This window comes from Bactrocera neohumeralis, chromosome 2 (assembly GCF_024586455.1).
Source record: "Bactrocera neohumeralis isolate Rockhampton chromosome 2, APGP_CSIRO_Bneo_wtdbg2-racon-allhic-juicebox.fasta_v2, whole genome shotgun sequence".
Taxonomy (NCBI): Eukaryota; Metazoa; Arthropoda; class Insecta; order Diptera; family Tephritidae; genus Bactrocera; species Bactrocera neohumeralis.
Genome location: NC_065919.1, coordinates 22716638 through 22743902, shown reverse-complemented (window position 1 = coordinate 22743902; position 27265 = coordinate 22716638). Strand labels below are relative to the sequence as shown.

The following is a 27265-nucleotide window of genomic DNA, read 5'->3' as shown; positions in this document are numbered from 1 at the left end:
TTCAGTATGGTTTTTGATATTTTTGCGCAAGGAACTGTGATGACACGGCGCGCCTCAAGTGCACGAAAGTAGTTTAGATAGCCAGTGCAACGAGTAATGTTACAAAATGTGTTGAATGTAAATATAATTTTATTTCTAACGGTGTTAGACAAACAAAGTCGTATAATTCAAGAATAAGTTTAAGTTCCCGAAATAAAATAAAGTTCTTCAGAGTAACATATTTACCAAGAAAACATTTTTCCATAACTTATTGTCAAAAGCACTGAAATTGAGAACAAAAACATTCTAAAAAACACACAAAGCATATTTTTAGGCGCGTTGCCGCCGTCATCACCAACATTCAAGTCAATGACACAGGGTAAAATCGTAAAAAAATATAGAAAATAACATAATGACACACAAAAGCGCCGCAGCAAGCGCTCAGCAAAGCAACAACAAATTCAGCAACAAAACGTGCGCATCACAACAATAGCAACAACACTGCATACCGCTCACGCCGAGCACGCCCAATCGTGCGCTGCACACTAGACACGAGCACACGCTCTCAGCGCGACAAACTCTCAGCAACAGTTAAGCGCTGTCATTTCACGAGCCGCTTGTATTCATCCAGCTGTTCGATTTGCTGACGTTTCTACACCCAGCTTGTGTCAAAAGCGACTTTTAGTACTTGTCTGTTTGGACGTCACAGCAAAGTGTACTAAAAGCACACACAAAAACCAAAGTAGCAAAATAAATAAAAAGTAACGAAAGCAGAAATCGTAAAAAACAAAAAACACGAAGAAAAGCATAAGGCGGGTGTAGTAAAAAAAACGGTAACCGCCAACACAACCGGCTGCATAGCAAATCTAATATGCCTGTGCACTCAGCAATATCCGATAAGCGCCCGTAAATATGCACTGAATTTCGTTTTGTGTAACAATCAATCGTTGCCTACATTTAAGCGCGCAAAAGTTTTTTTTAATCTTTCAAGATATGCAAATAAACGAGTATAGGCATAAACTAAGCAAATTGTAAAAATGTCCTCATTACGCAATTTAGCCACTTTTTGGCTAAATTGCAAATTTATTTGCCTTTTAATTGTGTTGCTATTGCTCTGCGAAAGCGTTGTCCAAGTGCACGCGAATCCAGATGCCAAACGGCTCTACGATGACTTGCTCAGCAACTATAATCGGCTCATACGACCTGTTAGCAATAATACGGACACGGTATTGGTAAAACTTGGTCTACGCTTATCACAGCTGATCGATTTGGTAAGTATGACTAGAATGTGGGAGGCGCAAGTTTGTTACATTGATGTATATAAATAATTTTAAAATCGGCAGGAGATGTATTTTCATATGTATTTAAGACAGTTTCGTTAATCAGAAAAGCAAGCAAGTTTCATTTTTAATCGTTTAGACAATTCGGTAAATAATAAAGATGCCTTAAATATGTATATATATCCCTACCTAAGAAAGTAAGCAATCGTTCTAGAAGTAAAACCTCATTTAATTAGTATACATCGTGTGCCGAAGCCAGGTTTATAAGTTTCCTCTCGAGTAATTCTAAATATCATAATATTTAGTTGGAGCACCACCGATAAAGAGATACATTCTCTCATAGACAAGAATTCCTGCAAGATATTTAAACTACCTGTTGTCTAGTCTAGGAATAATAGATGATGAGTAGGTATTGGACAGAAGAACCATTGCATGATAAAGTGCTATTTTGTTAAGCGCTGGATATAAACAATAAAAATTTTATACATAAGAAAATAAAACTGAACCATAAGTCTAAGTTCCAAGTTCTCAATTGTAACACTCACATAACGTTCTAACTATATACAAACTATTTTTAAAACTCATTTTATCTCTATGGTTTGTAGACTTTCGTCCAACCCAAAAATTATTGGTTCATAACAATTTGAGAACAGTGTTGGTAGAGTCAGAATTTTGCTACTGTTAATCGAATATATTCGATATCCTACACTAATTTTCTTCAATATAGATGTATATACTTGTATATGTAGTCCGAATTGTTTCCAATTCCAAAATATTGATCTGAAAGCTATAGAAATCGATTCTACTTGTATAATGTATCCATTTTACAGGACAATGGATGGTGCTTTCCAAGTCTATCTCTCTTTCATCCGTTAATGCGGTTACTACATAGATTTCATTAGTAGTTGAGAGAGAAGTAAATCATACCGCTTCGTCCTTCTCCACAATTTCAAAAATTATTTGATAAAATTTTATAAAAATATAAAGGATTTAAAAATATTTAACGCGAAATTTCCGACGGCTAACATACGAATGTCTACTTTATTAAGCAATTGAATGAATGTTACTCGCATTAAGTTATTTGCTCTGAGCTAATCCTAATGGAAACCCTTTCTCATGATGTTAAAACCTCCCTTTATTTTTCTTCACACTTATTTGATTGATACTCGAGTCAGCTTACTTAATTTTAGCAATGCTTTGGCCTATCCACCATCAAGACACCTTTTTTAATCCGATGTTTCTTAATCCTTTATTTTTTTCTGGTGTTCTTGTACATATTGTGTACATTTAGAGAAGCTAGGGTAGCTGTGCAGAGCCGGTATATTATTTTATATAATACTATTGTGAGCAAAAAATAGTAAGACCTTTTAATTTCGCGCGAAAACCCATTCGTCTGAATATTTTTCTTCTAGGTTTGTATGACTGTCAGTGACATCTGTACGTCCAAATAATCATAAGGGTTTACTTGTAGTATACGCTTGTTTTTCTGAAGCACATAAAGTGCATTCGGCAATCTTTACGCTAAATGAAATTATTCAACAAAGAAGTTCCATTAAATTTGATGTGAGGAATACAATTTTTGGTGCGGAAATCTTCGCTGTGCTGGAAAAGGCCTTCGGTGATAATTGTTTGTCGCGAGCAGGTGTTTTTGATTGGGGCACGTCAATGCAATAAAGACAGAGATCATACTGACATCGTTAGAGTATCGGAAGGATTACCAAAAATCATTTTGAGAGATTATTTCCAGAATCAATTTTTTGAAAAAAGTACGATGTTGGTGAAAAATCCTCTGACTTTTTCGAAAAAATTAGCGTGCGTTAATGTTTGAGAGACGATCAATGCCTTCTGGTCTGAGCCGAAAACGAAAAACCTTGTCAAGGCAGGCCAGAAATCAAGATTATGTTGACAGTTTTCTTCGATTTTTCTTCCATGACACGGGCTGGCGGACCACTAATCTGCTCTAGATATCTTAGTTTGTCATGATTGAATCTGGAATCTCTACTGGTAGCTTCTAAAGCACCCATGTCCAACACCATCCAGGTCCCAATGTCGTCCTTTGAGTGAGGTTTGCCACCGCTGCTGCCATATTGTTAAGCATTTGACTCTGTCTTCTCTTTTGGCTGCTATGGACGGCTCTAATAACTTGAATGCCCGCTCGTATTCACCACCCGGGATGTCAATAGACATTGTTCTGACTATTATTTCAGCAGCGTTGCTTGATCTTGTTCGGGAAAGCACTGATAATTCTTAATGCCGACAGCCTGTGCACTGTGCTTATTTGTCTGGCATATGATTTAATGCCTATATAACATAACCGATCTCATTATCTTTGCGAGGTAAAATCGCCGTCTAGAACACACGCAGCTTTTAGTTCAGATCAGACAGTTCTAAAGTCATGTAGGAGAATCATTGGCGCAAAACGTTTATGTACTCATTGCATTTGCTCCGGAGGTTAATTAGGTTTTTAGCTACTACCACAATAGGGTCGTCTGCGTATGTAATTAAGTTAACGGCTTTTGGTTGTTGTCTCCTTAGCATCCCATCATATCAGATTTAGAAAGGACCTAGAACCGAGCCTTCTTCACTCCAGATAATTCATCTTCTTCTTTATGGCGAACTTAGCTAGTTTCGCCCCAGTCGTTCTTCCTTTTTGATAAATGGGCAATGGAACATCTGCTTCCATCATCTATTCCCGGGGATACTGCGTGTTTCGTCCATTAACCTGCCGCTGTCTTTATTCGCTGAACTATGTTAATGTCGTCGTTCATTCGAATGCGATAGCCGTGGCCAATGTGCAAAGGATGTAAATCTGCCGCAGAATTTTCCAAAACTGGTAATCGACTCATCAGATCTGGGCATCTTTGCACCATATTCACTGGATGTTGAGTGATCACCTCGTTTTCGAGAAGGATTTACTTTCAATCTGGGCTGTATAGCTGGCAAGGGACATTGTTATTGGTGTTAATAATGGTTCCAAGATAGAGCGTTCTACGACGATGCCGGCGTTGATTATAACAGAAGATACCTGTTCACAAGAAAAGCGGTGTAAGCCGGGGCATTGTCGTGGTGCAACTTCCAATCGGCTGCGATGTCTTGTCGGACCCGATTGACCCTTCGTTTGATTCTCTTGAGGACTTCCACGGAAAACTTGGCATTGACGGTTTGTTCAGGAGGAACAAATTCATGGTGAACGATAACTTTGATGTCAAAAAAAAACAATGAGCATCGTTTTCACTTTGAATTTGCTCATTCTTCTGGGCTTTATCAGTGAACTCTTCCCAGTTCACCAAAAAGGCTTGTTGCCACCGAAACACACCACTTCTTGCTAAAGCAACATCTGGGTAAGCCTGCTTGATCATATCAAACGTCTCTGTCACAGATTTACCGAGTTTCACACAGAATTTAATCACGTACCTCTGCTGTAATGAACGCTGCATTTTCGGCTTTAAAACATCGAATCCAGTCGCGCGCACGCTCCGAAGTACAGTCGCTGAAGAAAATCAGAAAATGTTGTTTTCGATCTTCAAATGTTACCAAGCTCCTGTTCTCACCCCTTTACGCTATAAAATTACACAGATTTCGGAACTACTGCCAGTGCGTGTCTACTGTTTTGCTTTGAACATCATAATTTTTGCCTCCAGATGTCGCTATATCAGCGCATATGTTAATGCAATTGACACATTAAAATATTTCCAATAACATTTGAACAATTTCATTTTAATATATACAGTTTTTAACATATTCAAGCCACTATTATTTGGCACGCATACATAGGCACACTGGCGCCTTTAATTGTATTCAAAGTCTAAGTAACTGGTGTGCTTCGGCTGCCTGCTCCTCTGCCTATCTGGTTATCAGTAATTTCAAAATTAAATTGGGTACATTTCTCTGCTGACACCAATTTCAACGCGCCCAGCTGCAACCCCAACCATATCGCTGGGCAATCACAAAGGTGCGCTAAAAACTTGCCTTACACCTTTAAGTCAATCAGCTCATTCAGCACTAGCGCCGAAATAATATCAACGTCTGACCCTTTTATTGCCAACAAAGGACACGAAAAAGTGCCAATTTAACAGCAATTTGATGGTGTCAAATAGACCCGCACACATACACTCACACACACTCACACACTTACACACCGGTACAAACAATCAACTCAACTAGCCGACAGACACAGTCACAAATACACACACAAGCACTGCAAATCTAAAAGGCAAGGCAATTACTATGCAAAAGTGTTGGCTGGAAGGGAATTGTAAAAAATGGTTGGTACACATTTCTCTTCAGTTGCATGAGGAAATAAATTTAATAGTCAAGAAATTAGACTTTTCATTTGCACAATAATGAATGGAAAAGGACATGCGGGCGAAATTAAAAGCGCGCACTTTGAAACAAAAGGTCAGCAATTATAGCGAAAGAAAATCAGCACACACACTCACACATATACACATATATATACTATGAAGCACATCAAAATAGAAATAGCAATGAAATGGTGAATGCAAAATGAAGCAAAGCAAAAAATGTGCAAAAATCAAAGCATACAATCAGGCGCTCGCAGGCGTTCAACAGCACAGTTGGCAATTCAGTGAGATTGCCATCGGGTTTCTTGGAATGCCTGCAGCCATTTTGCCATTTTACACAATGTTCAAGTGTTTGCAGCCTTTTCAATCAACTTTAGTTTTTCATGCTGTTCCCGCCGCCACCGCTCACCTTGCTTTGGCGTGCAGTAATTTTATGCAATCACTGTGTCGATATTTAACTTGCAATATAAAAAAAATAAAATTAATTTTTGTTTCCTTGCAGAATTTGAAAGACCAAATCTTAACGACGAACGTTTGGCTCGAACACGAATGGCAGGATCACAAATTCAAATGGGATCCCTCGGAGTATGGCGGTGTTACCGAGTTGTATGTGCCATCCGAGCATATTTGGCTGCCCGATATAGTGCTCTATAATAAGTGAGTATTGAATAGAGTAGAAATGATTTAAGAGTGTGCAAATGTTAATTTTTGAATAAAAGGCTGAAATATGTTAATATGTTGGCTCGGCCCAAAATGACCGAAAGCAGCATTAAGTTAGATTTTCGTAATCCATCGTTGCGGATGAAGTCAAATTTATCACATTTAAATTTTGATTATCTCTGAAGATGATTCAGAGGAACAATTGGTTAAAGAATATGAACCAATTTTTATTACCAAAAAAATAATTATCGTACAACATTTTCTACAAATGATGGTGTAGCTACTGTTATACTAACCGGACACTGCATTATACCGAGTCTTGTTAAAAAAACTTGAGCTTAATTGCCCGTAACACCGTGAAAAATACATCGCTAAGAATACAAAAAAAAAATAACCCCTCGTCTGCCATAGATAGGGAAAGATACAGTTATCAACAGTAATGACGAAGAAATTTAAAATCTCTCAAAAAGTAATATCTCCGACCTTTCTCGCTTCCTCGCTGCACGGAACTTAACACGCCCATCCAATACCCCCCCTCCACTAAATGCACACCGATAGACACAAACTGGAGTACAGACTTGACCAGCCGATGGCGTTAAGATTCCGACTGACAATAATCACCGATTGGTGACCACCACGAGAAACGAAAATGACCCTTGCGCAGCTTCGCTCTGGACACTGTAGCGGGTCAAACTCCTACTTATCCAGAACAGACTCCGACATATATAGTATATGCCCAGCGTACAATGAGTCCTCGCATGGCCTAACCCTACTCATCTGACACCATTCTTCCTTTGGTCGGACCCTGTCGAAACACCATGTTTACTGGGCCTGCCGTTGGAGACGTCGGCGACAATTTATCTAATCCTTATTATCTTAACTGGGAGCCAAAATGTAAAGTGGGCTCAAGATCAAGCGATCCGACAGATGATCACTGATTTTTAATCTGGCAATCTGTAAACCTTTAGCTTAGTAAGCTTGCTTTTAGACCCAGTTATATAGGAGGCAGAAAGAAACGCATTGTACAATCTCGTCGCAGTCCCAAAAAGCTGCCGTTAACCGCACAGCTCCTTCAAAGGCTCCCTAAGCAATGGATGTTAGCAGAAAATCACAGGTCTTGCAACAGCACTAAGTCAAAGTTATTTTTGTATAGGTTGGTTGGTAGACAGTCCACTTTAAAAACAGAATTGGTTATTATGGTTCGAAAGGCGAATTGCAGAACTATATCTTTTTCGAATTCTTTTGGGAAAATGGCTAAAATATGGCCGCTTACGATCAAGTGTTCTTTCAAAGTCAACATCAACCTTTGACTAATCGGCTAATATTAACCGAAATAACGGAAGTACTCAACGACATCAAATCAAATTAATCCAATTTTGTTAGCAAATCTTCTTTGAAAGTAGCTTGCTTACCTAGTTCACCTATGACATCATCTTATTATCCTAAATAGATATCAAAAGTCCACTTTAACCTGTTTTTTAGTCTAAATCCCAAAACCAAGGGAAGGCCAAGAGAGAAAGACGTTGGAAATCCTTGTACCCAGCATTTTTTATTATTTGATTACTCTTGAAGAAGAAAACATGCTTTAGTAATCAAAGAATCAACGGTTTGAGTCGTTATACTCTTTGCAGAATTTTACTACTAAGCAAACGACATATAACACTCAAATAGTATTCCTTGTTGACAGTTTGGTCTATCGGAAGGAATTCAAAGAAAACTGTCAAAAAAACCTTGACTTTTGATCTGCTTTGACGTGGTTTTTTGGCTTCAACTCACCTTTGCCACGATATTCAGCCGATTGATCGTCTGTTTCCGTGTCGTAAGTATAGATCCGAGACTTATCGCTGGTAATAATAGGTTTAATGACATCATGGTAGTCGGAAATCATTATTTCACAGAGGTTAACCCGGCGCTATTTTTCAAAAAAATTTATGATTTTAGAACCAGTCTTTTCTCAAGCCCAAATGTTCTTTCAAAATGGTTTCACTAATTCTTCCGATACCCCAATGATGCCAGTAAGATCTCTAACTGTTAATCGTCGATTCTAAAGCACCAATTTGACGTGTTGATCATCAGTTGATGGCCGTCCTGGACGTGGTTCGTCGTCTACGCGTTTTCGATCCTCTTTGAATAATTCGTACAAAACAAAACCCCTGCCTCGCGACAAATAATTATGACGAAAGGCCTATTCCAACATTCTGATTGGTTCGGCACCAGAAATTTGATTTCGCACACAAAATTTAATGGAACTTCTTTGTTAAATAATTTCACTTAGCGAAAAACTCGCCGAATGCACTTTATGTACTTCAGAATTCAACGAATGGATTTTCGTACGAAATTGAAATTAAACAATCTTACTGTTTACTGCCTACAGTAGTAAAAGCTCTCTTCTTTTCCTTGGTAGTGTTTTTTCCATGGCGGGTTCCAAACCCAGCGCACAACCCTATGCAGCGAATGTTTCGCCTACTTACTTTAGCTCGCCTTCAAACGAGTGTTTTCTGGCTAACCAGAGGATACTTGGTCAACGACCGGAAGTCGTGAGCTGCTTGAGCCATATGTAACAGAATCGTTTCTGGCCACTCCCAAGTGAATGGCAATCAAAGAACTTTTCTCACTTGCGTGATTTTTTCCTTATTAATAGCAATTTTATCTCAAACATTTTATTAAATATGTTTTCATATTGAAAATATTTATTGACTCTGATTTCGTACCACCCTGTTAGGTAATGCAATCACAAATAGCAATTACGACTTTTCATTTTTTAATTATTCCACTTGAATACACTTTTCGCTTTCATATTCAAAAGGAATTTCAAACCAACCGAAAAGGAAATGGAATAGTTCAAATTTCTAAACTTCACAAAGTCAAATTTAATGATTATTTTGAATAATTGTATATTATAACTAGTATAATTCCAATCCTATTAGATATGTCAGCAATTATTAAATTACTTTAATTTCAAATATCCCAACCATTACTGGATTTACGAAGCAAACGGATTGAATTTTATAAAGAAATAGATCTATCGATTTTCCCCGAAGTGCATGTGAATAATAACCAGAGCACGTTGATCAACTATTACTGCATTATATCATAAGCTCTCCGGTCGAACATGGAGTCTGAGCTTGAAGACTATAGAATAATTTCATTACTGACTAACTGATTGTTCGCACATAAACTTCTAAGGTGATTGGGTCCATCCTGAAATTGCTATAAAATCTAGGCCCAAAAAAGGAGTTGTAATTTTGAAATCATTTGAAATAAATATTTTGTTAATTTTGTGTTGAAAAGTCTTATTTCCAAATACAAATTCGATCCCTTATTTATTAATGTCAGGATTTTTTCAAACATCTACCTTTGATTTTTTCAACAGCGCTGATGGCGAATATGTCGTCACAACCATGACAAAAGCTATTCTCCATTACACCGGCAAAGTTGTTTGGACGCCGCCGGCTATTTTCAAATCATCGTGCGAAATCGATGTTCGCTATTTTCCGTTCGATCAGCAAACATGCTTCATGAAGTTCGGTTCGTGGACCTATGATGGTGATCAGGTAAGATGTGAATAGTATATTGCTATAATTTTACAAGACTCTCAAATAAAAATAGTTTATAAAAATATTTTTTACAAATAAAGATTATAACTGCCTAAGCCTTTTTCTCCAACTATTTTTATAGAAAATAAATATTTTATTATATTTTCTCCACTACACTCTTCTTCAGATTGATTTAAAGCACATCAATCAGCGAAACGATAAAGACAATAAAGTCGAAATCGGCATAGATTTGCGTGAGTACTATCCCAGCGTGGAGTGGGATATTTTAGGTGTACCAGCAGAGCGGCATGAGAAATACTATCCATGCTGTGCTGAACCATATCCAGGTAATTTAGAAAACTATAATTATGTTTAACGTTCTTGGAATGTCAGTTGTTAAATCATAGATCATAACTTTGCTGTAGAGACTTTACAGACTTTTGAACATCTGATGAGGTATCGGGTATGCACTGAAAGTTTCAAGAGCTCCTTCAAAGAGACTACAGAGCAAAACAATTACATTTTGTAGTTTTAGAGATTTTCCTCAATTCAACTTGGAACTAACAACACTTTAACAAAATTTAGTGTACTTTGCTAATCGATAATTCATTCTTAAAACTTTTGAATTCTCCAGATCTAGTAGCTAATCTCGAAGAGGACCTCTCAAAAAATATGTTTGTCTGTGAGGAAGATTTTCCTGCTTAAAATTATTTCAAATTAAAAAACCCCAAAAAATATACAAAGATGAATGCGGGTGTTGATCGAAGGATTAAGCAAAATTTAGTTCTTTGGCAAAATGGCGGCTTCGATATTTGTGAAAAAACTTTGCTTCAGAGAAGGTCGTAAGAAAACATCGATCGATGTTGTTGTTGTTGTAGCGGCAGAAAAAATTCTCGAATTAATTTCGAGGAATGGTGCCTATTTGACAGTCCCTGGCTGGATAAAAATCCACGTCCGTTCCGGTTACTTAGACCCGACAGTCATGGGAACGACTTCGATCGATCGATTCAGCCGTTTCGGAGAAAATTTTCTGACCAACTCTAAAATCAGCATTGCGAAAAAAACGCGTTTTGGAATCCAATTACACAATTCTTCCAAAACTTAACGCCCCCAGTTTATAAAAAGCCAAGCTCGACAATATTCCTAAAAATTGTTTGAGGAATGTTCTAAGCTTTAGCAACAACAAAAACAGGACAGAGAAGGAAAGAGAAAGGACAAGGGAAAAGTTACAGAGAGCTCTGCTTTTTTCAAAGGACTGACACGAGATCACGCCAATACGCCAATATCTTCAAATAAAAGGACTCAAAAGGTATCCGTTAAAATGCGTTTTATTTAGCTGTATTTTAGATAGTACCTCAATGTGTCGGGCGGGTAACTATGGTTCAAAATGATCAACTAAAAGCACAAGAGTAACCGAACAGATAATGCGCATAGAGGATTTTCTTAGCTTTTTATAACAGGAAATTTCAAATGACCGCAGCAAAAATATTTTTTTGCAAAATTCTTTCCTTTCAAGAGTGATACACTGTTTATAGCGACCCTCAAACTTTTCAATACCATTTTTGTAGTTCGATTTGCACTTTACTACAAAATAGACCCCAGTTTCGGCGAGCATTTCTTCAATTGATAAAAATTGCTTGCCATCGAGCATTTTTTGGAGATCTGAGAACAGCAAATAGTCGCTGAGACCAGATCTGGAGACTACGAAGGATTTGGAAGCAATTCAATTTTCATTTTACTACAAAATAGGCCTCAGTTTGGGCGAACATTTCTTCAATTTTCTTCCCAGCGAACATTTTTTGGAGATCTGAGAACAGCAAATAGTCGCTGGGACCAGATCTGGAGACTACGAAGGATGTGAAAGCAATTTAAAGCTTAATTCATGACAACATTGCCATCTTTTTTACTGACATGTGACACGGTGCATTATCTTGGTGAAACAGCACTTTTTTTCTTCAAATGCGGCCGTTTTGCGACGCTTTTGTCCTTCACTCAAAATGATATAGTTCACACACTAATTATCCGACTGTCGAATTTACTTCCGTAGCGGACAGGGGTAGAATTTTCCCGCCGTAAGGTATACGTTTCGTAAGTGGCGTCTAAAATCTAATATGCATTATATCTGTTTTTTTTTTTTTTTGCTTGCCTCGAAATTTCAGCATAGACTTGTCAGAAATAGTGCTAAAAAACTCAGCTTGAACTGATATTGCAGACTTTGAATGAGATTTCTTCTAATGAAAAGACAATTGAAGTTCAAGCGACAAATGTCAGCAGTCGTTTAGTTTTATGGGTGCTCAACTGGACGTAGCAAAAGCTAGAATGTCTGAGCGAAGACTTAAATCTGGTACCACGGAGAGCAGTTAGCCCTCGAAGCTTGCTCCAATCTGCTCTTTGGTTTTGATTCCTTGAGAAGATTCGTGGTGGCTGTGGTGTAAGCCCAAAAACAGGTGGAATTGAAAATTCAATTCAGTGTGGAGTCGCACTGTGGACGGGTGCCGGGCCCCCAACACAGCAGAGGTTTTAGATCGGCCTCGAACCAAGCAAGGCGGAAAAGGTGTCCTACCAATTGGAACCAAATAATACTTGCAAAAAACAGTTATTTGTTGGGGCGCTGAGCAACGCATTGTTTTGATCTATAATACTGGCATAGTCCTTTTTCTGAAGTACCGCCAATCAATTTTCGGGTATATCCTCATATTTCTGTATATTACTTGTAATAACCAACTGTCCACGGCACAAGAAGTATCTAAATGTTGTAATATTGCTGTCATAAAATTCAATATTCAACTGCAGTTCCTTTTTCTTCCTTTTCTTACACACATTGAGTGCAATAATAATGTAATCATTACTCTAACCAATTCTTTATCAAATAGTCGGACTGTAGCCATTTAATTTCCACACATTTATCTTCTAACCGAGGCATGGTTATTTTGCCTTAATCCCGAGAATAATTCATTTTTCAGTATTTAACTTAATTTATTGTGCTTTTGTTGGCTTGAGAGTATACTCGGCAACGTGTTCGATCTTCCAAGTCCCAAACCAACACAAAGCCTACAACGGCACTGCGCTATGAATTGAAATCGAGTAAGATACTATAGGGAATTTTCGATTCTGCAGACAAATAAATATCAGCAAATATGTGTGTGTGCGTGTGTGTGCAATTGTATACTTACATATATGCAGATATTTGAATTGGATTATATGGAAATATGCGCATGTACATGCGTGTGTGTGCTGATAAATGCGGAGTCCTGTAGGAATTTTGCGAAGCATTTTCCATTTCAAAGAACCGAAATATTAAATTAACAGTAAAATTCTACAACAATGTGCTAAAACATTTATGAAACTTTTAAATATTTCTCTACTGTTGAACACACACATGTAAACATAACCACACGCACATATGCAGCACGTCTGTGACAGCTTTTAGAGCACAAATGAGAGGATATATGCATTTATTTCATATAACTGTGTCTGTGTATGTGTGTCTTTATATGTGTGTCGTTATATGTGCATGTATGTGTATTTATGTGATTGTGTGTCTGCTGACAAATACTCCCAGTACGCTACAACGCATGGCTGTCTAAGACTTTATTATTTTGCATGCAAAGTGTAATCAAACTGTCAACATGACCAAAACGCGCCCAGCACGCACACCAGCTAAGGCACACACTCCCCACTAATACTACATACATATGTACATATGTATGTATATTTAACATATATGTATGCTCCCGACAAAAGCAGCATAGCGCATGGCAAGCGCTTGCAATTTATAAGCCTCAAAAGTCTAACACATCATAAATCAGAAATAAGGATAATAACAAATACAACAAAAATAAGCAAGAAGCGAGTAACAAAAACCAAAACCAAAGCAAAAAAAATACAAATATGTGCAGAAATTACAGTACAAAGGCAGCAATCACAGGCGGCAAAGGCGGCAGCCAAGATTTATGAGTCTCTCGTTGATTATTTCATTTCATTTCAAAATTCAATTCGGCTAAAGCTAAACCGATTAACGGTAGCGTACATTTCGTATACCTATTGTTTTATTTCTTAAAATTTTTTCTTTGTACTTTCACCTTTTTCGTTTTTTATTTGCGTCGCTTGCTCCCTTCGCTTCGGTTTTCAATAATACACGCCTGTCAAACTGACTGCCTTTGGAACTTAATTTCCAGCGGTAAGGTATAAATTGTTTATGAGTCTCTAGTTGGTTATTTCAATGCCTAGATTTTGTAATCGTTGTTGAGATCTGGTAATTTTTCATGTACTACACTGAGAGAAAAGCATCTTTTTGCGCGATTATTAGAGAAATCTTATTTGCAATAGGAGACAAGACAATGTGAAATTCAAACTATTTACCGGTGCGACAGGAACAGGAGCAGGCTTCTTTTGTAGTAACCCATTCCAAGAAGACGGCTTCAAACTAAATGACTACAATTCAGTCTTTCAGCCCGAACTTGTGGGTACAACAGTAGGTGCCAAGTGGCCTGCTGCTCTAACCAGCAAATTCATAAACCTTCTAGTGGATAAGCTATTAAGGCTATCCAGAACGGTAATACTAAGAATCATTGCGTTAATTTATGCAAGCAGGTTATAACCACATAAGCGGTGTCTGCACCAATAAATAATAAGAGACTATAACTTGACTCAGTAGGTAACTCGCTTAATATCATCTGTGTACCCGGTCATATAGAAGGAAAGGAAAAGGCAGACGAGCTGGCCCGCTCGAGAGCAGCAGAAGACACAATTCCACTAAGCTGTATCAGGCCTTTCAACACCTTCAAGGTTTGTTTAAAACAATGGAGCCTATCATAGAGGAACACAAGCAACAAAGGGTATACCGTAAAGTTGCTGCTGGGCAAAAGGAAGCTTAGTAACATCGTATTGGTCATTAGAGAACACCTAACCTTAAGATCCCAACTTCAGAAAGTAAGAAAAATGGATTCGGCGGAATGCAGGTATGCGCGCAGAATAATGATTTTATTATCTATGCGAATGCCCAGCCTTCACTTGGATGAGCTCCACTGAGTTGCTGGACCACCCGGGACCAAAATGGGTTTATGATGGCTTAATTGCTGCCGCCAGTAGTCCGACACTAATGCCCCTTCCTTTTCAATCAACCATTTACCGTTGCACATTATAAAATTTTTTTAACGATCACGTAGCGAGTCCAACCTGGCTCGCATTTAAATACTATATCCGAACTTTTTTGAGTTTTATCCCGTTATTTTGTTCGATTAACAGGGCTTTGTCAGCTTTTCTAGATTTCATTCTTTGACTTATGTCCCTATTCATTAAACAAAAATATTATATTGGAGATTCACAAAAATTTGAAAATTTTCCTCCCGAATGTCCAACTTTGGATGTTGTCTACGCCTTTGCTTACCTTAGAAAGAGAGTGCCATACTCCGTTTAAATAAGAAGAGGCACCCATCAACCTCTCTAGCTCAGGCTCAGCAAATCATTTGCCATAGATAAGTACGGACTAATCACTTCGCGTCAGAATGAAATATAAGCTGAGTTCATATGTAACATCGTAACCAAGCTCTGGAAGCTTCTGGTGAGTCACTATCGATGTGTGCGGTCTTGCGTTGGCCTAATGTAATATAATTTCTCTTCTAAGCTGGCCGCACCATAAGCAATCCAAGCAATTGCTTAATTCAAACGGTCAATATTGGAAATTATAGGTCCGAAATAAGTGTTTGGACGTGGCAGAGCAGGTGATTGTAGTAGATGGTCATTGACTGGAGCCAATCTCACCAAATACATAACAACCTGGACCTTCAGCCAGACCGTCAATCCTAGTTTGGCCATTTTCGGGACTCACCTCAAGTAGAACGTACTCGCTTAACATGCTCGTAAGTGACCATCCAGTATCCATCCGCTTTAAGAATTCATTTCATTGCGATTCAGTAGCGACTCACAAATGGATATTCGGTTCATGAAGTCTTTATGCCTAAACTCGTATCGCATATACGAACCTTTGCAGTATCCAGCCTTAAGTGGTTCTAAACGAGCTTTGTTCAATTTGCTTACATAACGGTCTGACTTCGACAACTGCCCTGCTAGAGCATTGAGGAACTTTTACATCAAAATTAACGGAATTGAATTATTAAAACCGCCAATTTTTCTTATTTTTCCAACTTCATAACTTACGTGTATGTACTGTGTATTCGATAACCCTTCAAATGAGTTTCATCCCGGATTTCTTTTGAGAACCTTCCATTTTATTCTTAGCAGAGTTACATTTCCTAGACATCGAAAAGATTGAGTATTTTATTTACCTTCATTATTTCTATGTTGAGATTTTTGATGATCTCAAACACTTCCAACGCCTCTCTTAAAGCTACCCGCTTGCTTTCCCAACCCAAGTAATGGGTTTTTCTAAGGCTCCAAAATTGAAAATTTTCCTCGGAGATAACCACCTTCCGAAATCACTACATTAACGCGATTATAAAGTTCTTTGAACTGTATTTCTATATGTCTAAGCTCATAGTGTCCCCTAAGTGATCCAATTCTTTTGGAAGACACCCGCTCCCGCTGTTTTGTTTTTTGTTGATCGCTACTCACCTGTTCAACGATATACGAGATTGGTGTCTCTAACGTAACGTGCAACTGTGCGCTTACATGAATCAAGTTGTTTGCGTCATCTAGTGCACCCTGTTTACGGCGCTAATGGTCGCCGAAGGGTGACGCGTATGAATGCAAAGTGATTTTCAGACGATTGTAAGTGTTTTATAGCGCTAATGGAAGCCTGTAACATCCACTAAACGCTACAATTTTGTTCGAAACATCTAGCTTACATACTCCAGCCTTTGGATGTCACAAAAAGGTGTAAAAAAACCGCGTGCAGGGCAAAATCGACCATGGTAAAGTCTAGAGGCTTGCCACGCCCCTGGTGGTGGTAAACGAGTGATTGGGTGAAAAAACCCATAGTGTCCTCTATGTGATCCAATAATTCACCACTATTTCTTAAGACCATTTAAGCGCACTTTTAAGCCTAACCTGTACCTTTACTGCTCACTCAAATTTTAGGTTAGTTAAGTTAAATTTTGGATTCGCACTTTTGTCTCTATTAGTATTATCTCTCATCATTTTATAAACCCAACTTGTAAAATACTTGCAGATATTTTCTTCAACATAACACTGCGTCGTAAGACACTCTTCTATACCGTCAATCTCATCATACCCTGCGTCGGTATCTCCTACTTATCCGTGCTCGTATTCTACTTACCCGCCGATTCTGGTGAGAAAATCGCGCTCTGCATAAGCATTCTACTCTCCCAGACTATGTTCTTCTTGCTAATTTCGGAAATTATACCGTCTACATCGCTAGCCTTACCGCTGCTTGGCAAATATCTACTCTTCACTATGCTTTTGGTGGGGCTGAGTGTCGTCATCACGATTATCATACTCAATATACATTACCGCAAGCCGAGCACACATAAGATGGCACCGTGGGTGCGTGCCTTCTTCATCAAACGGCTGCCGAAATTACTGCTGATGCGTGTGCCAAAAGATTTGCTACGCGATTTAGCGGCTAGTAAAATTAATTACGGCACCAAATTTAGTAAGACCAAATTCGGCAAGGCGCTCATGGATGAGATGCAAATGAACTCGGGCAGTTCCAGTCCGGATTCATTGCGCCGCATGCAGGGGCGCATGGGCGGCTTAGGCGGTGGCGGTTGCAATGGACTGCATGCCACCAGCGCAACCAATCGGTAATTGATTTTATTGATAGTGTTTGTTTGTAGTTTACTTATTTATTTCTACTTTACATACATATAAGGATTTCACTTATTATTCGGTTTGTTTCTGTGTTCTTTTCTGCTTTCCTTCTTTTTGATTTCGCGGAAACAGCTTCAGCGGTCTGGTAGGCGCTTTGGGTGGCGGCTTAAGCACTCTCAGCGGTTACAATGGCTTACCGTCGGTACTCTCCGGCCTGGACGACTCACTCAGCGATGTGGCGCAGCGTAAAAAATATCCATTCGAGCTGGAAAAGGCAATTCACAATGTAATGTTCATACAGCACCACATGCAGCGACAGGATGAATTCAATGCGGTAAGTGAATACATATAGGCTCTATATATATACTCGCAATGCTATTAAAAGTGTATGTATTATATCCGTATACAAATATATATTTTAAATATATGTAATTTTCTCATATAGGCTTTAAGATTCCTTTTGAATGATTTCTTATTTATATCTGGAGTGATGAATGCCGTAGACTATTGAAAACGTCCGTTCAAATAAAATTTACGTACACACAGATATAAGCGATTTCTATCATAAAGAGCTTTTGGCTTACAGATTCGAAAACTTTTGAAAATGTTCGCTTTGGACGGCTCACTTCCTCTTTTGTGATAATATCAGCTCTGCTTAATTTACACAAGCAAATCAATTAGTTCTTCATATTTCTCCATTTGTTATTTTCAACCCGCTGAATATCCACGATACGACTTCGTAAGGCGTTATAATAGATATACTTCTATAACTATAACACCTATGATATTCCTTTATTATGTGTTCTCATACAAACCCTGGTGATTTCTTCTTTAACACATATCGTGCTCCCTTAGAGATTCAAAGGTAAAATATTTACCTCTAATGCGACCCAAATTAGTAGCTTCTAAAACAAGTTAAACTCCGTTTTAACCCAACAATATCTGTGCTACTACCCTCCTGCTCTAGTCAATCACATATTTTCTTCGTGGGTCTCTCTTTTATTTGTCAATATTATATACCAAGCAAAATGGCACATGAAGTGCTAATTGAGCCCGATAGGGCTGCACTCATACCTACCTATATACCAAGCATGAATGCATGGTGAATTCAAGACCTTTAAAGCTCTTTGTGTTTCAAGTTCCTGGTGCGTAGACCATTGCGATAGGAGAACAAAGCAGGAATCAAGGAATCTGGAAGTGATTTCACGCATCTGGTAGACAAATATTCAAATAAAGCCTAGTCTAGAAAAATAAAAATACAAAAAAAAAAACAAAAACAAGTAAGGAAGACATAATTTCGAGTATAACAAGGATTGAAGCCGGGAAAGTACCTTCAGCTACATAAGACTTGTTACTTATAAGGGGTCTAAGGCTTGTTTTCATCCGATTTTATTCGTTCTAGGCATAAATATGCATCGTTATTGAGAAAACACGCACTCTCAATTTTAACATGATAACTCTCACATTGACCGATATTGCGTGTTTTTGTCATCCGGAAGTTCGAAAATTTTTATATCAGGTATATGGGGCTAAGGCAAGTATTGACTCGATTCAACCCATTTTTGACACACAGATATACATACTACTATCAGAAAGGGATTATCTCTAAGTTTCAATGTTATATCTCACGCATTGACCGATATTTTTAATAAAAAGTTAACTATAAGCACTGGGTCCACATATTCAGAACATAGAGGCTTGAACAGTTCGATTTGGACAAATTTTAGTCATAAGATGGCAAATCTCAAAGACACTATTTGAACAAAGTTTTACCCTAATAATTGGTTCTGGATTTGTATAGTGAAAAGTGAAAGTTTCAAATAGAATTTAAAATTGTGTTATTTGGGAAGTAGGCGTGGCTGTAGACCGATTTCGTGACACTGTATTATGTAAAAGCTATGAAGGTGAATGTCACGTGCCAAATGTGGTTGAAATCGGTCGAGCGGGTCTCGAGAAATGTTATTTCACCTATGGATAATATGGTTATTATGGACATCGCGCTCATCGTTCAGTTTTGACCCCGGCTCCTTTAAAGCCCTCTCAGACTATTTGGAGGTGAATTTAATATTTCTGGCTTATTTAGTTAATGATTTAATTTTAAGTAGATTTTAAAGCACCGTTATATCACACCATCGGTATGAAATCTTATAGTATTTGTGTTAGGAGATTTTGGTTGGTTTGCTTAGGAGATACTTATTAGAGGACGGAGTCACGCGCTTTTGAAATTTTCGGCAGTTACACCGAGGGCCGTATCCCTATATTTTCAGTCGAAAGGCTACAGTCAAATTCTTCTACCTTTTGGAACCTAACAAAGCAGTGGACAGCTCTGCTTTAATTGAGATTACAGTCCTTACATTTTCTTTTACGAGAAACAGTACCGTCCGGCTGGGTATTGAGTATTACCATATAGACTTTGATTTTAAAATCGGTACCGACTTTTCTTTGCCTTCATCTTCTTACCCACTCAAATCCACAATGCACTCATACAAAGCTATCTCAGTAACGAGGCCAAGGCAACGGTTCCACATGCCCTTTTTTTCCTCTCATCTTCACATCCACGCAAATTCACTACCGGAAGGGAGTCACAATCAAGGTATCAAGGTTACGCAGTAAAAAGTCCAAAACAATGGTTATCACATGCACTTTTGAAATATCTAGTGCTTTTAGAATCGCTCAGAATAAAGTGCGACTCATTTCAACGTACATCTGCAGAACTTAATTATGACGCTAGAAGAATGTACTTTAAGGCGGGCCAGAGTCTTAATATATGGAGGTTTCCAACGCAGTCACAGAGTTCAGAAAGTTTAACGGAAGTCCGTGTCTAAACGAGTTAATAGTCTGTTAATTTAGCTTTACCAAAGACACATCGGAATGACACATCATAATAATAATAATAATGATTTTTTAGATCTTACCAAAATTCAGAATATGTAATGTCTAAGTATTCACTTCGTATAGCATATGTATAAGTTTTCTATATTTTTAAACTTTCACTATATAAGTCAATGCATATAGTGATGTACATATATGCACAGAATACTTCAGTTGCGGTTTTCGGTAATTTTCGCTATTATTTAAAAAATTTTAATTTCACGCTCGATTGTGTCCAGTCATTACTCACAGTAATCAATACAGCGCTGTGCTGCAAATATTGATACAAGTTTGTTTTTGTTTTTGTCCATTGTGTATTTACGATTATTTTCTGGTATCGCTTTTGTTGTAATTGCTTAACTTTTCCGTTTTTCAACTTTTGTTAAAAACTCAAAATTTTGCTTCCGCTTTAACTCATAGCTAACCATGACATACTTCAATACCGCCATTACTCGGTTCATTGCGCTCGCCTTTTGCTCTTTGCCCGGTGATTCACATATTTAGAGGCACAAATATGCCTACATAATCGAATTTCCTTTCCAACTTCTTGTCTGCCGGCGATAAACAGTTTAGCTTCCTAAAAGCTTGAAAGCTTACATTAATAATTATGTTGAGGCTTGGTGACCACCATCATTATGGGTATCATTATAGCTTTGAACATTTTGTGGATTATGAATTTATCATTACTGAACTACTTAAACGAGTTTTTGTGATTCCCTGCGCATATCGATGAGGTAATAGTAGAATCGAGAAGTACTTTAAAAATTAAACTCAAGTTGCTGCGAAAGAAAAACTACAAGAAAGCCTACAAAAGAAACTAATAAAGCACAAAAATTTGCTGTTTTCAAGAAGCATTCAAGATAATTCGAAAACACGGAACCTGAAGATTTTCATAAGTCTATTATATAAACGGATCTACAACCGAAACCTGCTTTTCTCATTAAAGTTTTCGAAATTTTAAAGAACCAACTCTATCAGACGTCTTTATGTGATGGAGAGCTCTAGAAAAGACCACACTTGCAAAGAACTTCGAGAGCGTTATACGTGCGGCGCTCATCAGCATGTGTGGTGTACTAAGATCCACTCCAACCATGGCACTTAACGCCATCTTTCACATATCAAATATTGCCCGTAGACATCGTCGGAAGCTGAACACTCGTAAATCCTTACTCCCTTTAACTTCATACCGTTCATTTGGATCTTGGAGTTGCCAAAACGAACTTTGGGGAGGTAGTTGTGGGTGGGAAGAAGCCGTTGGAGGAGAGGGGCAGTGAGCTTCCTTACAAATGGGTCAAAGCTTGCGAGGAAAGTTGGTGGAGGAGTTTACTGTCAGGAGCTCTCTATCAACTCCAACTTCAGACTTCCTGACTATTGCAGTGTCTTCCAGGCAGAGATTGCGGCCATTAAGGTAGCAATATATTTACTGCTCCGAAGTGCAGCCTCCTTCAGAGAAATGACCACCCACTCAGATAACAGAGCGCCGATCTAGCCTTAAACTCATTAACAGTGCGTTTAGGGCTGGTCAAAAAGTGCTTAACCTCACTATCAATAGCATCGAGTGTCTTTGTGATAAGACTGGTATGGGCGGCAGGCCATAGCGGAATCACAGTAAACTGTAAAGCTGCTGAGCTAGTAAGAAAAGGAACTCTAGAACCGCTACAAGTAGAATGGGAGCGGATCGGTACTTCCGGATCCACTTGTGTCCTACTATTACATAACTGAGCTTCGCGGAAACTTGGCCAGCGCTGGACTATCATCGGTACATGCGCTGTCGCAAAATCTTTTTGGCCCAAAAATCATCCCAAGAGATCTAGTGATCTCCTTGCCTTCAGTGAGGCTAGCCTCTCCCTGGTTTGGGGCTTTTAATTGCCCTATTGGCGTTAGTGAAGCTGGGAATCCTACCAGATGCCATCTGCAAAAGCTGTATTGAAGTAGGGGAAAACAACTCAACACTTCCTTCTGGACTGTCCCGCGTTCGGAAGGTCAAGACTTAAACACTTGGGAGCGCATACATTCAGACAAATTTATATTGGCTACTAAGTGTTTGGCTAATTTATAAGTTCGAACACAAAAGTTCTTCTTTCGGTGGTCTCACAAGGGACTACATATAGTAGCCCAGGTGCGATCTTTGATCAGCCATCTAACCTAACCTAACTCTATCAAATGTAAAGAAATTGAGCCCATTATTAGCCTACACTCTAGCTGGAGAGAGCTTAAAAGAAAGGTGAGAAAATAGCTACTAAATCCTTTGACGAGATTGATTTATTCCAAGTCAAAATAACTATAACTTTTACTAGAAAATCGTTGTACAACAATACATGTATAACTCTCTACTTAAATTACGTATACTTGTTGCATTCCATACTGGCCATTGTAAGCTCAAGAAGCACTTATTTAACAAGGAGACTATAACTTGTGCTAACTCCCGATTCTGCAACATGGAGCCGGAAACTTCCGACACCGATTAAACAAAAATTTGAGATTTATTTCATCGTCTTCTTTTTATTTAACTTGATACACTCGATCCCGAGAAGCTCCAAATTTTTCAACCCTTCAACAAAATAAATTTTGTAGCAAAGTAGGCCTCCAAGAAGGTCATAAACATCTCATTCGACTGAAATTTGCCAAGAAGAACTAGACGAAGAGTCATTTTTTTTTTTTTGAAATTTAAAAACGAAAAGACTAAAATAATCTATAAGATAGTGAAAAGACAAAGACTTTGCTTGAAATTTTGGGTTTCCAACTAAATCATGCCAACAGAACCCTCGGAAATATTGCAGAACTGATTACTGTACCTCGACGGCCTACTCTATGACGAACTCAAGTGTATGAAGAGCACAAAGCATTCAATAAATACTGTGAAGTTACGGACAACTTTTCACAAGGGTCGTTCTTCATCTACCCCTGTTAATGACGGTAACATTGAAAAGGTTAAAGGAAGCAGTGAATCTATACACCTCTTATGGATCGACTCAATACATTTTGGTTAATGTTTTGGATCTAAAGCGTGTCATTGCTAGAACCGTACCAAATCACCTGAATTTATTGCAACAACGACATCAAGAAGAGGTCGCTAAAGAGATATTTCAGAACTACAAATTCATCAAAACAGCATTACTGGGGACAAGACGTGGGTTTATGAATTTATATTTTTCTCAATAACTCAATTATTACAAAGCTCTCACTTAAAATCCATTCGTCAATTGACTGAGTAGAAGAGCGGAACGGTTTAGTCGCAAGTCGTCAATAACTTTCATTCAGCGAACTGTCAGCAATCCTTCAAATAAGCGTGGATTTATCTCATCTAAAACACATCGACGCATAAGGTTACAAGTCAAAGCCACACACACACTCACACGGACACACATACATACGCTGAGCCGCCAACAAGCGAAAAGGCAACAAAGTTAAGCGTTACTGCTCCGCGACCGTTTGATGTTGATTGAACTTCTGCACATGTCAGTCAGATATGCAACAACAAATCGCAACAACAATAAATAAATATGTTGGCCGGCTGCAGCAACAGCGACAGTGAATAACCGCCAAATCACCAATAAAAATAAAAACAAAACAAACAAAAAATCCGAGCCACCGATTGTAGCGGTTTCTTTGGTCAGAGTGGACTTGTTGTTTTTGTAGCTGTTCGCTTGGTCGCTGGCAGTCAATTGCACAAAAGTAATTAAAAGTGGATTTCGGCAATGTTGTGCTGTTACAATCAAGAGAATAAATATTCGCTAAACACGGATGTATTCGTATATGTGTGTGCGTGTGTGTATGTGTGTGTGAGCACACAGCAACCGACAGAAGTATGCACTTATGAGGGCCATCAACCCACAATGCTTTAGCTGTGGCGCTTCTTTTGCAGCAACAACAACAACAAATGACTACTTCAGTGACTTTTTCCCTCGCAAAAGCAATAAAGCGGGTCAATCGCTACCATGCAACAATAACAACAAGCGATAACCAACTTTTGCGGTTTACATCGATCATTTGGCAATTGATTTCGATGATTGAAAGATGAACGGCCGCTAGCATTCTGCTGATAACTTCGGCAAATCCAAGGATTATGAGAAGACGCAATTCAATCGCAGACTTCGCGCGAAAAGACAGTGAAAAGTTTGCCATGAGTAGTCTAAAAAGTTTGCGCGATAAAGCAAATGTGTTTTTGTAACCAATTCTCTTTTGAGTGGGTTATTGAGTAGGGTTTGAAAGAGATGGCAGTAGAAGAATATGTTTTTCAAATGAATGGAAAATCATTGTGGTTAACTCAGTGTTTGCCCAGCGGATAATTAAGAAAGTGTAGTGTAGTAAAGAGGACTGTGCTTAGGATAATGTTCTTTGTTCCCGATTCTGCTGTTTGTTAATTTGGTGCATGTGTTCTAGTCAATAATGTTGGTTGTGTCATTCTGCGTTCTTCTCTTTCTTCTTGTTTGTTCACAAAATTGGAATAAAATAACTCTAAGCATGATTTAAACAGACAAACCAAGAGTTGTCGGCCCATAATTATTTCTTGTCGACAGTTTGGCCGGTAGGAAGGTATTCGGAGTGCACCACACCTCGATAATCGAAGAAAACTGTCAACATAACCTTGACTTTTCACCTGCTTTGACGTTTTTTTTTCGGCTCGGCTCAACTTTTTCACGATATTCGGCCAACTGATCTTCTGTTTCCGGGTCTAAGCATAGATTCTATCTTAATTGCCAGTAGTAATACAGTTCATGACATCCTGGTAGTCGAAAACATTGTTTCACAGACGTTGACAAGACGCTGTTTTTTTGAAAAAAACTTAGTGATTTTGCAATCAATCCTGCTTTCACTTTTCTCAGGCACAAATGATCTTTCAAAATTGTTTCACTGTTTCTTAAAATATTCCAACGATACCATCTAGATCTCTGTCTGTTAATCGTCGATTCTCAAACACCAATTCTTTTATTTCATTTTCACGACAATTTTATCTTCCAAAAAGTATGTTTTAAGCCGATATAACATTATAGGATTTACTGTGCTCCTGTATATAGTAGTTTTGTGGTATAAAGTCCATCATGAAGCAAACCAAAAATTTTAAAAGAATGGTTGCTAGACTTCATAAAATCTTCAACCTAAGTTCTTAGTTCTCTATACATTTGGTATGTGGATAGATACACTTCTATACTCACAATCACTCAATACCTTTGCTGAATAAAGTGAAAAGACTTATCGCCATATATCCCTTTTTATCCAGTAATGAAGCCACTTGCGACTTTTTTACTCATTAACCGAGTCCAACTTTTCAGTAACACTGACACCCACACAGATACTGTAGAAAGCTTTCAATATGGTCAACTGTTCAACCAGTTGAACTTAGAAACAACGGGAAATCAGGCTATACGACGGTTCACGGCGCACAACTTCTTATTTACTTATTATATATATTTTGGATGACATTACGCTATTAAATATTTTCTCTATCATTTCGATTTTTCATGCCTAATATCTTTCACAAAATCTAAATCCGCGAAGACTCTTTTGAACCATTGAATCAAGAATATATAGATATGATGACGTCTAAAGTCTATAGCTAATAATCCGGTACTGCTTACTTTAAATAGTTTAACCTCCTTCACTCCATATGCTGGTCATGAAGGAAGAAGAAATCACCACCCCAAAGTTTTACAACCCATTAAAATATAAGTTCGGTCAATTGATCCAAAAAGTCCATACGATTTGGGTAAGTGGGTCAAGGTAGATCAATAAAATTTTCTACTAACTCGACTTCTGGGAATGAATAGCATACTTTAATCACAGCAACCCAAGTTGGAAATTGGTTCCTAAAATTATTATAAAAGAAAAGATACAATATTTCCTTGATATATAAAACATGATAAATACCAAATCAACTATGGAACCTCCTTTGCAACAGACATTTAAGCGAGTAGCTAAAATCAAATGTCTTCATTCGTTGAGAAAATCAAGCTTACGGAGAGCTTTGAAGTCCATTGAACAAAAACTCGCGAAATTTATAGCAAGATTTTTGGAAGTATGAAGCACACAACACTCTGAGAATGATACAGTTGTTTTGTACTTGCTAACAGTCTAGAAAGTTCTCCGTAGAGAATCTGGCGCCACTTAGGAAGTATAATTTTTCCACTACCATTGGAATCCTAAGCTTCTCTATCTACTAATTATATACTTTCACTTAATACACATAACAATCAAAAAGTATAAGCACCTTTCCAAAACCAATTTCAAGCCCTCAATACTATAATACCAAAATAAAATTTCACCCCTAAAACTTCTATCGTAATAACACCTATCACTTCCGTTTTCTTTACAGGAAGATCAAGATTGGGGTTTTGTTGCCATGGTACTGGATCGTCTCTTTTTATGGCTCTTCATGATCGCATCACTGGTTGGTACATTCATGATTCTATGCGAGGCACCTTCGTTGTACGACGACACGAAGCCGATCGATGTGGAGTTGTCGGTGATTGCCAAGCAACTTTATAACTTAACCGAAAAGAAGTCATAAGCGTCGAAGCAGAAAGCAAAGATAAAGGCGTAAATCATTAAATAAAAAAATAAGAAAAAAATATAATGAAAGTAAAAGACTTCTTAAAAGAAGCTGAGCTTAATAAAATTAACGCTTACTTAGAAATATGGTAAGCAAGAAGCACACAACGTGCGCGCACTGAAGGTTTTCTCGCAAGACTTGACTCTTCCAGAAACAAAATTTTAATAAAAATTAATTAAAAAGAAAGTTAAATACGAACATGGCAAGCTATACTGCGTGTTTGCCGGGTAAAAAATAATGTTAAATTAAACAAATCACATAAATGAGAAATATTTGTAGTTAGTAAGCACTTCGAAGCACATAAACCCCTAAGAAATATGGAGCATTTAAATAAAAATTAATTAAAGAGAAAAA

General features: G+C 38.0%; 1 protein-coding gene across 1 annotated transcript; it reads left to right on the top strand.

Annotated features, from left to right (window-relative positions):
• Positions 1–27265, top strand: LOC126750747 (acetylcholine receptor subunit alpha-like 2). Its single transcript, XM_050460461.1, has 7 exons — positions 1–1250; positions 6066–6220; positions 9597–9777; positions 9947–10106; positions 16889–17483; positions 17623–17824; positions 26675–27265. Exons 1-7 carry the CDS (start codon positions 1017–1019, stop codon positions 26867–26869), a joined length of 1722 nt encoding a protein of 573 aa, XP_050316418.1. The 5' UTR covers positions 1–1016; the 3' UTR covers positions 26870–27265.

Coding starts and splice junctions, on each gene's coding strand:
- LOC126750747 (XM_050460461.1), top strand. CDS start 1,017: ATGTCCTCATTACGCAATTTAGCCACTTTTTGGCTAAATTGCAAATTT. Junction 17,484..17,622: donor GCCACCAGCGCAACCAATCG/GTAATTGATTTT, acceptor TCGCGGAAACAG/CTTCAGCGGTCTGGTAGGCG. Junction 17,825..26,674: donor GACAGGATGAATTCAATGCG/GTAAGTGAATAC, acceptor TTTTCTTTACAG/GAAGATCAAGATTGGGGTTT.